The 15,882-nt window shown below is 36.2% G+C and overlaps 1 protein-coding gene across 4 annotated transcripts in view; it reads right to left on the reverse strand.

Moving 5' to 3' along the window:
• The window catches only part of NECTIN3 (nectin cell adhesion molecule 3), an 80,524-nt gene that overhangs the window by 23,968 nt on the left and 40,674 nt on the right, over positions 1-15,882 (reverse strand). Inside the window, exons 6-9 of one of the 4 annotated variants that reach the window (XM_056483009.1) lie at positions 13,144-13,281; positions 7,467-7,605; positions 6,003-6,084; positions 7-69 (exon numbers count right to left, since the gene is read on the reverse strand). In XM_056483009.1, coding sequence (XP_056338984.1) covers positions 7-69; positions 6,003-6,084; positions 7,467-7,605; positions 13,144-13,281 — 422 coding nt within the window. The other 3 variants (XM_056483019.1, XM_056483028.1, XM_056483037.1) reach the window with 3 other exon arrangements.

A 15,882-nucleotide genomic window follows, 5' to 3' on the forward strand; every position in this document is an offset into this window, starting at 1 on the left:
ATTTACCATGTGCTGCAAGTTTCCAGCATCTCTCTCTATGTACTGGCTCTGCAAAGCAAAATGTTCTTTCTGAAAGAAGAAAAGTTACAGGGGAAACAAGTCAAGATTCAACACTGCAGAACAGTTTTGGTTAATATAAAAAATACCAGTCATCCCAAAATATACTCTGCCTTAGGAAGTGTCTTAAGTGATTATCATTTAGAATCCTTATTACAATTCAACGGCTTGTGCAAAAAGATGAGGATCAGTCAGGGTCACTTGTCCCAGCTCTGTTCCCTCTCCCAATACCCTGTCTCCTTCCCAATCTCCTGTGTACACCCCAAGCCCATCTGTTGGCAGGTCAGTACAAGAAGCAGAACAGCTCCTGAGTTATCAACACTGTTTTCAGCACAAACCCCAAACATGGCCCCATACCAGCTACTGCAAAGAGAATTAGCTCCACCCCAGCCAAACCGTCCACCCCAAGAGATGAGGTTGGAGATCATCTAAGGAATCTGGAGGGGAACAAGTTCATGGGGCCTAATGAGATATATTTGCAAGTTCTGAAGACACTTGCACAGGAAGTGACTAACCCACTATCCATCTTATATCAGAAGTAGTGGCAGGCTTGTGGTTCCCACTGGCTGGGAATGGGGAAAGTAAGACCCCCATGTCTAAAAATGGAAGTTAAGATGACCTGAGGAACTACAGGTCAGTCACATTTCAGTGTCCAGCAAGATGAAGGAGCAAATTCTCCTGAAAATTATGTTAAGGCATATGGAAAATAAGGAGGTGGTTGGTGACCATGAACATGGTTTCACTAAGGGCAAATTGAGCCTGACAAATTTAGTGACTGTCTACGACAGGATCATAGTGTTGATGGAGAATGGAAGAGCAACTGATGTCACCTACCTGGAGTTGTGCAAAGCATTTGATGCTGTCTCTCATGACATCCTTGTCTCTAAACTGAGGAGACATGGATGTGATGGGTAGACCACTCAGTGGATAAAAATCTAATTATTTCTTAACCTCCTCTACTCCTCCAACAGTTATTTTTCACCATCTTCACAGGTCTGTTTTACCAACTTTAGTTCGTCAAACTTCTCTTGTAATTCCATTTCAAAGTGTCCCCTTCCTGCCCTTAAAGTCACTGTGCTTTTGCTTCTCAAGTTCTAAAATGCAGTCTGAATTTCTGAGAATGTGATTTACCACTTAGCAGGCAGCATTGCTCTTTCATACCTGAGCTAAGAGCATGAGTTCACCACACATGGAAGCAAAACAACAACTACAACAAAAAAATCTGCTTGCTTGAGAAATTCTACCAACAGTGGATGTGGACATCATTTAGACACACACTTGAAACCAGAATAGTCCAGTTGGTTATTCAATTAAAACTGTAAGTCAAAGGAAAGAATCTCATAAGGCATGAAAAGACAACACCTTTGCAAGATAATGAAATTACACATTTTACAGCCACAGAGCAAGTGACAACCAAAATCATCAGATTCTGTCAAACAAAACTGGTGCTGAGCTGCACAGCCTGTCTCTTCCTTCATAGAAACAATCTGGGGTTCTGTGCTTGGATTCCTAACAGAAGTTTGCAATGTCTTACCATTACATTTTGCAGAGTTTCATAAAACCTTGGTTTTACTCTATGAATTCTCTTTCTTGAACAGTTCCTCAAATAGCTAAAACCAATTATCTCACCAAAAACTTCATCTTGCCTTTTCTGATCCCTTCCAGTTTAGAAATCCCATTACAAAGGCATCCACTAACAAAAAAAGTTTGTGCCTCATTCTAACCCCCATCTGGTAAATTGTTTTCTCTATTGCAAAGTCCTTTATCAATGCACATTTTGTGCTCTTATCCATTCAATCTTGTTTGTCTAAACAGTTCTTTGGTTTAAGGCAAATAATAACAATGCTTCCTTTTTCATCAAGGAAGACATATTCCCACCTGCATGAAAAGCCTTGGAAAAAGAACTAGAAGAGTGCAAGAGAGCCATAATCTATAAATGAATCAGTATTATACTACGTTTAAGAGTTCAGCCGCTGATGTTTTCAAATTTGATTCAGAAACATCATCACTTGCTAAATGGTATTTGATACTTTTAATGGTGCTAAGACAACTTCACCTTTTTATTTCCTGTTTTGATCAGTAATACAAATACTACAGGTAAAAGGCTTTGCTTGTGAGTAAGTGAGGCACTCTTCCAAGCTCCAGATCTGGTCAGACATATCTACTGGGCAGCATTTCCCTTATCCACTCTTACTCCTGTTGCTACAGAAGAGCCTTGTTAAATTTTGAATCCTCCAACAACTCAGTGTTGCACTGCATTGTGCAAAACATGCTTTTTCTCTTTCCTTCAGAACCACCTGTTAAGGTGGTAATAACTTCAGTTCTTTCCCATTGTCAAACACTGCCCATCTCAAGCATGCTTAGAGGAAAGTAAAGAAGTTTTTGCATCTTAGTAACATATTGTTTGAAACAGTGAAGCTAACTATAATGATTCCAAGGACTGCTGGAACTAGTGCACCCTCTTACACTCCTTTTTAAAGTATTATGCAATAGAAAAATTCCTCTTTAAGCCACGGGAATTCTCCCATTGCTCAACTTCTTCCTGATTCACCTCAAAAACCACATTGCCAAGCAGAGATTCCTCTCTCACCAAGGAGGTAACCTTCAGGCTGCTCACTACTCTTTCACATGACATGTAATGAATAGTTCTGAGTAACAGAATAGTATTTCCATGGCAGTGATTATTAAAACAACACCCGGACAAAAGCAACAGTGCTGTCAACAAAAGTGTTGACAAAGATGAACCTACAGTCTTTATAGTAAATTAAGCTATAATGTATTCCTTTGTTTTGGATTTCTGCCTCACTCTTTTAGGGCCATATGTGAACTAGTTTTTCTCAGTTCTGAAGTGTTTCACATGAACCCATGAATTGGTATCTGCAAATACCAGTACAGAGATATTATGAGTACTCAGTTACATAGTACTGGTACATACTGGTAGCTTATTATTAACACTATCACATAAATGACAACATATATTTAAAGTAAACTGAAAGTTTCCAAATCTCAAGAAGTATCCATGAAAGACACTGGCTATCCAGTATTATCACAGGTCTAGAACACCTCCCTTAATTTTAATACCATCAGCTGCTGACTCAGATATGCACAAAATTTATTAAATACTGATTGCTAGGATACAAACAGGAGAATTTCAGCATCATCATTATTTATAACAACTTACCAGAATCAGCCTAAATTGAGTAAATCCACTTTCAATTCTAAGTTATTTTGAGTATGCAGAAGACACCATTAAAATTCACTCTTCATTACTTTGCACCTTGATGCAGCCTATGATTTCCACTCAGGCTGAACTGATCATCTATTGTGGCTGACAAAGCAGTGACACTTCCCCTACAGCTGTTTTCAGCAGATCCACAAGCTGACATCTGAACTACCCAGTGACAGGCTCACCTGACATCTCATTCTGGGTTGGCAAGGCAGCAACTGGAGCATTAGGTAGTACAGTGGTGAATACGTTCAGTCTCACAGGATGAGACATCCTGACAGGCTAACTTTCTTCTTTTGTCTCTTTACAGCTATCCAAATGTTGGCTTCTTACACCAAAACAATGCAGCCAATCACTTCTTGGCTAAAGCCAGTATTTTGACATTTATTTCTGTTAGATAAAGTGAAGCTTTTGCCTCAAGCATAACTGATTAAAGGCAGTATCAGATAGGAAGACAGCCTCCAGCTCCAGGTCGTTTCAGTTCTGGAGTTCCACAGGGAGAAAAACACAGGTGCACTAACAGTGTTATGCCAACATCCATTTCTTAAATAAAGCCTAACCTGAAGAGAAATCTTACTCCTCCCAAAACAACTTAAAACTCTGTTTATCTAACTTAAGGAAAGCAAATATTTAATTCCGTCTCTTTATGGTTTTTTTTCTCTATTTACAAAATACATTTGAACAAAACATTAATTAAACATTCCAAGACTACAGTCAGTTCAGTCTAAATTCTTTAGTACCCATTAAAAGAAGCCATAATAAGCACAACCTAGAAAAAAAATCAAAGACAGTGAAGTTCTGAAGAAGCAATAAGGTACACATTTTCTTATGCCTACCTCCTTTATAAGTTACTTTACAAAGGACAAATAATTACATTTCCTAGTCTTGTCATTTTGTCATCTAGCAGCACTACAGATGCACACATACCACAATAGACCGTATCTTTTGATTCTATAAGCAAAAGAATATTTCTCAAATACTTTAAGCAGGAATATTGGCAGAAGAATGATTCATCAGTTGAGCACTGTAGTAACAGAAGAAATAACTATGATGCCCAACCTGAGCACAGAAAAGCACTGGTTCTTTTCTGTCATCTTTGGTGCTACACCACCTTTAAGGTAAGAAGATGAAAACCAACTTTTCTTAATGCCAACAAAATGTTTTCTACTTTCACAATGTTATAATCATCAGGCTGCTACTAAAGGCAGCAATGGATCTCACAATAGTTTCCTGCTTCACCCAACAACAATATACACAAGTATTACCTACTGTAACACTGACGACATAAGCAATAATTTTTATCAGCAACTGATATTTAGTGAGCTTTAGTAATCATCAATCACAAAGAAAATCTACAAGAATATTTTCAATGTTATTAAGAACTCCATCAAAATTCTTCTTAAATGTAGGTGAAGATTTTTTCCCCTCTATGAGAAAGGACTTTTATAGCTCCTTAAAGCTGCAAAGATACACCATAGTATTAGAAAAACTATATTTCTTATAAACAAATGATTGTTTTAATTAGCTTAATGTTACAATTCAGCACTCAGTGGTTAGAATCACATTATTTATGGTATGTACTGACAATTGAACAAAAAATTTATTAAAAATAATTACAATCTAATGCTTACAAATACTCATAGATGATGGAAGTTTTCTTCAATGTAGACAGAACTAAAAATCTGACTGATAAACTTAATATAAACACAAAAGACACTTCAGAGGCCATGGCCAGGATCTATAACTGACTGGTTTATTATAGGAAGTGTAATAACAATGATATTAGCTTAAGTCATCTCTCAAGAACAGATCTTCTCCATAATGTCTAGTGCAAGAGAAGCCTGAATTTACCTGGAGTTTCCCAAGCAGTCCAATCCCCCTCAAAACCATGTTGTAAGGAAGAATATAGCCCTACCCTTCCTTGCTCCCCTCACATTCAAACTGTTTCATTAGTTAGAATTAGCTTTCCAGTGTGACTTCTACGAGCCTGTTTGATCAGACTACACCCACACAAACACTAAATGATGGTAAAGTGTTTTGCCTATTGCTGCTTGCTTGGACAGTATTATTTTAGATAAAAAGAAGCTATCCCTAAAAGCACACTAAAAATTCAACTGTTTGTCACAAAATTGTATGGGTCTTTTTTGCTGCTGGTTAAGTGCAAGAAAGCAACAATAGAAGATACATAATTGTAAGCATTTAAAAGTGATCTAAATAGTGATCTTCAATGAGAATCAAACTCATACTTTGGTAAATTAGCCATGACAAAGCCCAAATTACAATCTATCCCCACCTCTCAAACATTAGTAACTCAAAAGAATGGCAGAATTGCTACTAGCAAGGAAGCTGATGATAACATCACTTTTTAAGTTTACCAAGCTTCATTTTTCCCACTTATGAAGGCTGCTTTATAAAGCTATGTATAGTCTCACCACTGAATTTCAAGTATAGGTTTTTCTAATTCAAAAGGAGCCGTGTCTATCAAAGGCTGTTAGAAATACAAGATGATCTGTCTACCAGTTTCCTGACCTCTAAGGATGACTTCAACAATAGAGATAAGAGACTTAGATACCACATATGCAGGGAAACAACTTGACTGTGAAAGCATTGAAAGGTTCCATATATTACCAGGACAGCAAAACCAGACCAAATTAACATAATGAAGCAAAGTTAACACTTTCCTTGAGTCAATTTAAGATGCATATAAACACTTACTCACCTGAAGCATAGCTTCTTTCTGTGGTACTGACAATGCTCTCTCCTCAAATGAGGCTGGTTTGTGAGTGGGTGGCAGATCAATCCTGTGGTAAAGAGGGAATGAATATGACACATCATGTTTGTGAAGTCCAATTGAATGGTCAGATATTAACTGCCAAATCACCCAACACTCAGTTCTCAGGGACAAACACTTTTCAGCCAGCAATGACTCAGATGTGATATATTGTAATGGAACATGTCTACCACTGGCTATTATTCAGCCACACACTTTTTTGTAGAACAGCCCCACCCAGAACTTGTAATTTATTGCATCCCGTGTTAGGCAGACTGAACTTCCCCCCATACACTCCAACTAAGGAGGATTAGACATTACTGGTATCTAACATTGTTTCTAAGTTATGAGATACAGCTTGAACAGCATTTTTAACTATAGCCTTTCCATAGAAAGCCTTTGAGAAAGCCTTACTAGCAAGACTTTTTCTATTTTAACTTTCTCAGTGAAAGCAAATGGTTATAAAAGAATTTAAATGTGTAAGATCATTCATATAAATATGTTTCAGATACAGAATCTAAGAGACACAAACAAGAAACAGCATTTCTAACCATGTTAGAAGTTGCTCAAAAAGAAGACTTTTGACATATCCTGCTAGCTCAATGCAGATGAGGAAACTTATTTTATGCTGAAGGTTCTAAGTTATTTTACTCTAGTTCTCATTAACTATATATACAAACATTAATAACATTTCTCATTCACTTTAAGTGTTAACTATATATAGGATGTAAGAAACTGCATATGGGATGTAAGAAGACTCATATTCACAAATATTCTAAGCCTGTGTCACTTTTTTATGCATGCTCCAAACAGGATCTAGACATCATCCACTTTAACTGATAACATCTTTTCAGATGTTTTTGTTTCCTTCTTTTGTGTTTGATCACATTGAATAAAGTAAACTGTGTGTCTGTGCCAGAAACTTGAAGAAACAACCAACATTCCAGAAAGCACAAGAAGTCAGTAATTTCTAAGCACATATCTGTGGGAGCTTGCTTAATTTTATCAACATTTCAGGATTAATTTTAGGGGGTCTTCACATCTGCAAAGCATGGCCAAATTTATTTGCAAGATAGACCCACAGTTACAACAAACTAGCAGTCACTGGCATCAGTCAAGAGGGAACACTTCTTTGCCCTCCAGTTAAATCCATTAGTAGTTTTCCTTCAAAAAACCCCCAAACTTCTCAAGAGATAAAGCATTATACTACTTCTGAAGTAATTCTTACCTTTCTCATTTCTTTTTCAGAAATGCAAGTGTGATTTCACATTTGTCTACTCTGAAAATAGAGCCTTGAATTACAAAAGCTGAATAGTTGCTAAATTAAGTCAGACACTTAAATTCCCATATAGAACAAATGTTTTCTGCACATTGCTTTCAACTGAATAAAAAAAAAGGCCAACACATACTCACACTTTGTCAAGATAGGCTGGCCTTTTCTTCCTTGGGGTCAGCAGCACTGTCACAAAGATGGTAATGATAAAAAGAGCAAGGACTGCTCCAATCACAGCCCCTGCTACAGCAACAGAAGATGTCTGCTTAAAGGGCACATCTGCAATGTGATAGCATAGATTACAACTTTAAGAAGTTCATATACTTTTAATACTCAGATAAGCTACTTCAGGGTTGTTCTGAGAAATGCTTCTTCCTGCCACTGCCAAACAGAGCCTTGTCCTGCACTAGCACTTTTGTAGTATTGCCTCAACTTACCCAACTAAAAAACTGGGGGAATTAAGAGAGTTCATGAAATCTAAACCTAATTTCAAGGACTACTTTTATTAACTACTAGCAGCATGCTTTCATTCTCACTTTCAAGGTAAGATGACATTACAAAATATATGGTTTGCACTTACATAAGCTAACAAGGTGTTAATACAAAAACTTGGGCAACTATGGTTTATTGACAATCTTTCTTTAAAGACACTTAGGTCTGCAGAAAGTAAAAAGGAAAAACTTAAAATCAGTGTTAAAAAACCCCATACTAGGAGCAACGAACATGCAAATAAACACCAAATACATGGCTTACACTGATCAAAGCAAACCCTAAGACCACCAATGATATTTAGGACTTCAAGCTACAAATATATTAAATACATTTTAATAAGGGGAGAGAAAAAGCTGTGGTTTTTTCCTTTTAAAGCATCTTTCTTTTGACCTTAGCATTGTCAAATCCAATGCTGAACAACATTCATACTGAATTAACATACTTGTCAGTCTTCAAAGGCCATTCCTTTCACTATCCTTAGAAATAAATTTTTAAGTCTCAAAATTGAAAAAGCTGCTAACATATTTTAACTTAAACTCATCAATACTTCAAACTTGCACCAACAGGCTCAACAAAAATTTTCACAATTGGAATAATTCATGTCAGCTGTACTAAACACTTACCCACAAAGTTTAGGCAGCATACATTAAATAATGTTCTTATTTACATTGATTACTGAATCAGAAAATTTAACAGCCAAGAAATTGAAAATTAATACAGCTCTATATCTGCAATGTTTTCCTATAGCAGTCTACTTCAGCTATTGTCCAAATGCAACACAACCATTCTCTATTTAATCTCTTACCAAAGGAAATTTTGAGATGCTCTTCAGCTGTATGGTCTATTCAAAAACCCTGACACTACGCAATGTGATTTATCAGTTCCTCATATTTCTAATGTTGTTCTGCTTTATGCTACAAAACTGAGCAAAATCCCTCAATTAAAAACAAAAACAAACCCAAAATACAACACTTGCACTCTAATAAAGCAATTCCTGTCCTCTCACCGCTTATGAAAAAGCTAACAAATATTCCCCTGGGACCACACTCACGAAGGTATATTTAAGTAACTTGAAAAAATACTGAAATAAGCTTTTCTTTTTTTTTTTTTTTTTTTTTTTTTGGTGGCTTCCCTAACATTAAGGAATAAAGTCCTAGAGTAACAACTTGCAGAAGTTACTTCACTCCCCAAAGATGAATGCCTTAACCTTTGGTTTCCATAACGGCTTTCCTGGCATAAGCTCCATGTATCCATCAGATACTATAAACTGTCCTGGCTAGGGCTGGGATAGAGAGAATTTCTTCTCAGGAGCTGGTACAGTGGTTTGGATTCAGCAAGAGAATAATGCTGATAACCCACCCATGTTTTGGTTTTTGCTAAGTCGTGTTTATCCCAAGTCAAGGACTTGGACTTGTGTGTGTGTCCCACGCTCTGCCAGTGAGGAACTGTACAAAAGAAAACCAGGAACGAGCATATTTGGGACAGGTGACCTGAACTGCCCAAAAGGATATTCCACACCACAGAACACCATGCCAAGTATATAAACTGAGGAAACTACTCAGAAAGAAATATTGTGCATCACTTGTTTGTTCCCTCCTCCCTCATTATCCATTACTATTATTAATATATTTTATTTTGTTTTCAAGTAATAAACTGTTCCCATCTCAACCTACAAGTTCTATTTTGATTATTCTCCCCCTTCCACTGGCGTGGGAGGAGAGGGGGGTGGGGAAAGCAAGCAGTTGTTTGGTGCTTAGTTGCAAGCTGGTCCTAAAGTACAACGCAAGCATAATTCATATTTTTTCCTGAAGAATGGGCACATGAATCAGTGGAAGGATCTCCAAACCACAGCATTTTAACTGGCTTAAATTTAGTTTACACTGGGAGCCCTCCTCTTTAAGTGAGAAAGTCTCAACCAACTAATACACATTCTTAGGTCCAGAATTCTTGAAGATTCTTTGGTCTTGTGATTACATCAGAAGAGTTTCTTGACTGCTTCATCCTAACTTCATAGTGCCTTTTCTTTGAGTAAATTCTGTTATAATGTTAAAACATCATCAAGTATTATACTTTCAATCCAAGTCCATCCACTGAGTCTCATTTTGGGTGAGATGACATATACTTCTGAACACCAGGAAAAAATAGTAATATCCCAGCATAGTGACACACAAACTTAAGTACAATTACCATGGGGCACACTTAATTTGGCTTTTTGCATTGCTTTGGCAAAACATCAGTCAGCAGAATGATCATAAATCCAGACCATCATGCCAAGCTGAACAAGCCAGAGAGCATCTAAGATGTATGGTACCACCTACAAAGCATTTTAACCACCAGATGGGTCAGAAATAGATGGGAATTGATTAACTCCAAGAAATACAGTTAAAGCAGACAAAGATACTAGAATGAAAAAACAAGACTATTTTAAAGTATGCAATTCCTAGTTAATCAGCTGTGCTTGAAATGAAAGGTTTTGGACAGCAACCACCACCATTTATCTTAATCTTCTTAAAAGAGTTTCTGAAGACACTTGTTTTATAAGCTTAGGGTTTCCACAGGGAAATACTAAACAGCCCATCTCAAACACTTTACTTCATTCTATCCAGCCTCTGGGTTTATTGTGCTTTTCCATCTCCAACTTTTCAGAACATACCTGTGAAACATTTTTGAACACTACCTATGTTGCAGAATGTAAGAAAAAGTTTATTCACACAACAGCCATTTGTACGTACAATCAATTCTTTTTACAGTAGACATAATGTACAAAACATTGCAACGCGCGTAAGCCCTATCCCTATCAATAACTTCAACTCCAGAACATTTCAACTTCTCAACCCATAGGAATTAAATATATATATATTTTAAAAATCAAAGCAAAAAATCCACAGAGACAAAAGCAAGATATCCCATGTGGAAAACTGGTTTATGGTTATGTTTATTTCCAAGTAACACCATCTTTTAAAGATGACATATCAAGTTTTTATTTGAAGAGAGGTATAATCTCTTTATTCCAGAGATAATTTGGAACCCTTTGCTAGAAATTTCACTCCTTTTCTTATGTTTGCACTCAAACTACGGATAACCACAATATTACTTGCTATTGTTTTTGAGACTTTGGTCAATCATGTATCAGTACTCCATTAATCCAAACCCAAACTTAAGATGTTTAGGGATGCTTTTCCATTTGAACTTCAAATAAAGCTGTTGTCTTAATCTTTTTTAGAGACATGCAGTCATATGCAATCACAGTGTATTGTCTACAATGCTCAATACAACTATTTTTGTGAAGCTCTAAAAGCTGTAAGCTACCAAACATCATGAGGATAGAAAAAACTTCCAGCATCAATGCTCATGAAGCAGCTGTAATTATGCAGCCTATTTCACATCAACAGTAGCAGAGACTTTTCCTTTTTCAGGTTTCAAATACCAATAGTCTTATCAGCTTCAATTTCCTCAAGCTAAACACTTAAAAATGGCACTTCAAAAGATTTACTATTCTACTTATGAATTTATGTTGTTCTGCAATTAAAGTTATTTCATTTCTCCTCAATCAGCAGATCTGGTTTGGTGAATCTGCTCAGGACAAAGTAGAACTATATCACAAGTCAGACGAGATTTCCTAAGTATAATGGATACAGTGTCATTTTAAAGAACTTGTGAAATCAGTATGGATTATTTGCAGGGAAAACAAATCCACTGCGGTACAGAGACTGCACAAATCATCTGAATTCCTGTTTCATAGACTCTCTAGTTGCACCATTAGAGTGTGTTTTCAATACCTGAAGTAGCAGTGCAAGTGTCCACTTCCCTAGTAATAATCTGAAACTCTGGTTACCCTCTTCAAAGCAGGCATTGTAACTTAGTTGGAAGCAGCGTAAAACCGCTGTTTTAACTTCTGGCCATAGAAACTCTAATGCTTTTTGGCACCTGGGAAAATAAGCACATTCACATTAGCCTCCAGCTTCGGAATCTATATGGGTGTTTTCTCCTTAGTTGTGTCCAATTAACCAGCTTTTAAATTCAATGGTAAGATTCCCACAAAGCCTCCAGAACAGTTCTCAAAAATTGCACCCTGTGAACTTGCAAAGAGCATCTTGTATGCATTAATGAGTTTTGACATCCTGCCAATTACAGGCCTAACAAAACACCTTACTGTATGTATATATACAGACACTAGAATAAGCTTTAGAAATCAATGACTATAAAAAAATAACTTTTCATCTTATTCAAATACAAGCCTTTGACCTGTGTACAGTTACTCCTCAAAATGTTGTTCATAAGTTAGTTTCAGTGCAATGACTTAACTTTTAAGTATATAGTTACAAGAAGGCTCATTAAAATGCTAAGAGGTATTCATTTTTATGCAGAAAAAACCCTAGAAAATAAAGCTTTAATTCTGCTGTAACTCATTTTAATTGGTAAAGCATTTGCTATATAGAAGCATTAAGTTTATGTGGATGGTACCTAGATTGGAGTAATTCAAAGCCCCCAAAGATTATATTTCATCATTGCCTTGGGTAAACTTATTTTTAAATCAGAGAACCAAGACAGCCACTTTTTATTCTTAAACAATATTGAATGGCAACTTTAATTCAGCCTTTTTTTTTTTTTTTTTAACTCTGACATAGACCAATATAAGCACTCTGCGTTAAAACTCAAATCTTAAACAGTAGTACAGCATTGGGAAAAAAAAAAAAAAAAAGCAGCTCAAATACATTTTCCCCAGATTCAGTATTTCCATTGTGTCAAGTCACAATATAAAAAACCTTCAAAAAAAAGTTTCAAAAAGTTTATTCCTACTCTTGTTTAAGTATAAACAATCTGAAAGTGACCAGCCAATGAAGTGAACTGCAGGTACATGTTTAGTTTTCAGTGGTTACTACACATACCACTCCCTTCGAGATATTACCGCACCATCTAAGTGAGAAACAAAGTCATCATCCTCATAAAATTCGCCATGCATAAAACCCATTCCAAATGTTCCACCTTCATGGTAATCCATTGGTCTTTCATAACGGTCCTGGTACCTGCTAGTATTGTCTATATTGTTCAACTCAGGTTTTCCAGGGTCTTCTAAATAATCTTTAGATATTAAGTTCATTGGGTGCTTTGTTTCTTTTTTTATACTGCCAGGGTAAGAACCCATATCATCTGACTGAAGAACATCTATTTGGGACTCTTTCTGCATATCTGATGGTGGAATGTAGCTCTTAGCAAAGTAGTCACCGCGGAACGTCTTCCTTCTCTTATAGTAGACAGCTCCAACCAGAGTACCAAGAAGTAACAGCAAAAGAACCCCACCCACCACACACCCGACGACGATACCCCAAGTGTCGTCCTGCTTTGTTGGCAAGGTTGATGTTGGGAAATTTATTATTCTAGGTTCTGTTGCTAAACCTGTGGTGCCATCAGTCGAAGGATGCCAGGGAACCGTGGGCAGTCGAGTGGTAGTAGTAGGAGGATCTAATGGAAAGAGCAGAGAAGTAGACAAGACACAGAAAAGGCACAGAATGTCAATGCGAGCTAAATCAGTTAAGGGTTTATAAGAAAGCAAAGTTGATGGATATGTTCTACAAGAATAGTTTTTCATTCTCAAGTTCAAGGCACTATAAAAGGCTTAAATTACTCACAAGCTTTTGAATTAGCTTCCTTACACATGGTTTTGAGTTAAGTTGCAGCAGGACAGGAAGTGTGGGGAGCAAACAAAATAAAAATAATTTTCAGGTAGACAATTTGACCTCCTCAAAGTAAGGAGAGGGAGTTTTTCCTCTCAGATGTTGACTGTTCATCATTATTTTCCTCCTCCAAGGAGGAAAAACCCAAGCAGTTCTCTAACTTCCCATCCAGCCATAGGGAATTCTGAATCAAATTAATTGATTATGCCACAGAGTCAATTATTCCACATTAAATTCCTCCTTCAGAAATAATTCAGGGCACTGAATATAAGAATGAAAAACTATGAGTTGTGCGCTCAGTCACATGAACTACTGATTTTTAAGTTATTCTCTCCAAAAACATTTGCTTCATTAATAAAACTTACTCAGCCTCACCATGGGATTAGTGAAAGAAGCATAGTTAAAAATGGCATGAATTAATCTCAAAGTAACACTTATGTTGAGCAAGGAGGCCTTCAGTTTTTTTTAAATAATAAAAAACTGGAACATTTGAACCCAAAGTTATTTCTATGCATTCCTTCTATAAGCCATTTGATCCTTCACACACACAAAGAAATTTCCATATTCATTCCTCAATATAAAATAAAAACTGATTTCATGTCAGGTTATGCATGTAAACAAGAGACTGCCAGATACCAAGTTTCTCCAGCATGCAGCTTTTTCCTTTGTTCTTTAGGTCTGCTGGAGATTTATGCATGTGTTGCAGACAAGGTTCCAAGTGATGGGCTGATGACACTGAGATTATACCAGTCAATCACAATATTAGATACAACTCCACTTCTTATTTCTATGTCACACTGAAAAGAAATTACTTTTTGCCTTGCCCAATCCAAGTTATTTTAAAATCCAAAAAGCAATTCTAAACATGTTATTATAGCTTGAACCTTTCAGAGAGAATATTATATGGACAGCCAAGTAGCTCATTATATCATGTTATTTAGTTAAATGCCCACAAGCAAGATCCATGAAAGCACCACCACATTAGAGGCACCCTAAATTTACCACCACAAAGAGTAAACCAGATAGAACTAGAGCTCTGTCAAGCTTTCAGCTATTTGACAAATCTCAACTAAATAGCCATAAATATGATTTTTAATCTCACTACTCAGAGATAGACATACAATTTTCTCATACTAGACAGAATTATCACATTTATCATGATTACTACACACCTTGCTGCTGAATGCAACATTTTAATCATGACATAAGTTTTACACAGATGTTCAAAGGGCATAATTATATTCCTTAACTATGTAAAAAGTGATGGTTTGTTAGGGAGCTATACATAAATGGAATTAATTTGACAGAAGACAGAAAACCGAACAAATACGATGCACTACCAAAATGAATAAGAGGAATTATGATTCAGATTATGATTTTAGTAAAAATTGATTTAAAGTGAGTTTGATAATTTAACAAGGAAGTAAAGATTAAGGAATCCAAGTTTACCAGGGTTCTATGTCTCACACACTCCTAGGTCATGAAGTTCAAATCCCTCTTCCTTGAAAAGGTATGCTTTAGACACAAGATTTGAGACCTTAAAACACAATTTCAAACAGTACCAGCAAAATCCTTCCAAGCTATTTATACTTGTTTGGCTTTAATTAACTGGCTTTGTAATTGTTTTGCCTGTGATACTGAGGTCTTAAGTCCTATTCCTCCACATCCACAAGTATTTGCATCCTTGCAAATTTAACCATTGCACACATGAAATAAGCACAGTGGCAATTACAATCTTATTAATATATTAGAAATTCAGTGTTTTACAAGGAGTTTTTTCCTTCAAAACTTCCCATTCATCCACCAGTTGTCAGGTTGTCCAGTTGCATTACCAACAAGCACTAATTAACATATTAAATCAACTGCAAACACGGGATCAATTAAGCATGTGTTTATATGTATGCCTGCAATACATATGATACTTCTAAGGTTTATTTATTTTGGTACCTTTTATTGAGGAATGACTAAATTAAAACTGTCCCTTCTTGTTTATAAGGCCAACTACAACTAATATATGAGTTCACTTCTGAAGTCACCAGAGCTTTATAAATGTAAAACTAACTTTTTTTTACTTCCTGTACCAAGCAAGTTTCCCAAATACAGAACAACTTTAAGGTGAGGAATGTCAAAGTTTTATGTCTACTTCATAAAACTGCAAATCACATCTCAAATGTCATTTCTAAATCAAGACAATGGCACTCATCTGTGGCTATGAAAGACTAGTATTTCATGTCAGTAACTTCTGTAACGATAATATTTCACATAATCACAGATACATGTTTGAGTTCTTAATGCTTTCTACAAAACATTAAGGGCATCATTTAAATTCTGCTTTATAGGGCACTTTATTCAAAAGCAACAATTTCCTACTGATGCCTTCCTTTAACAT

Source organism: Oenanthe melanoleuca, chromosome 1 (genome assembly GCF_029582105.1).
Source record: "Oenanthe melanoleuca isolate GR-GAL-2019-014 chromosome 1, OMel1.0, whole genome shotgun sequence".
In the NCBI taxonomy this organism is placed as follows: domain Eukaryota; kingdom Metazoa; phylum Chordata; class Aves; order Passeriformes; family Muscicapidae; genus Oenanthe; species Oenanthe melanoleuca.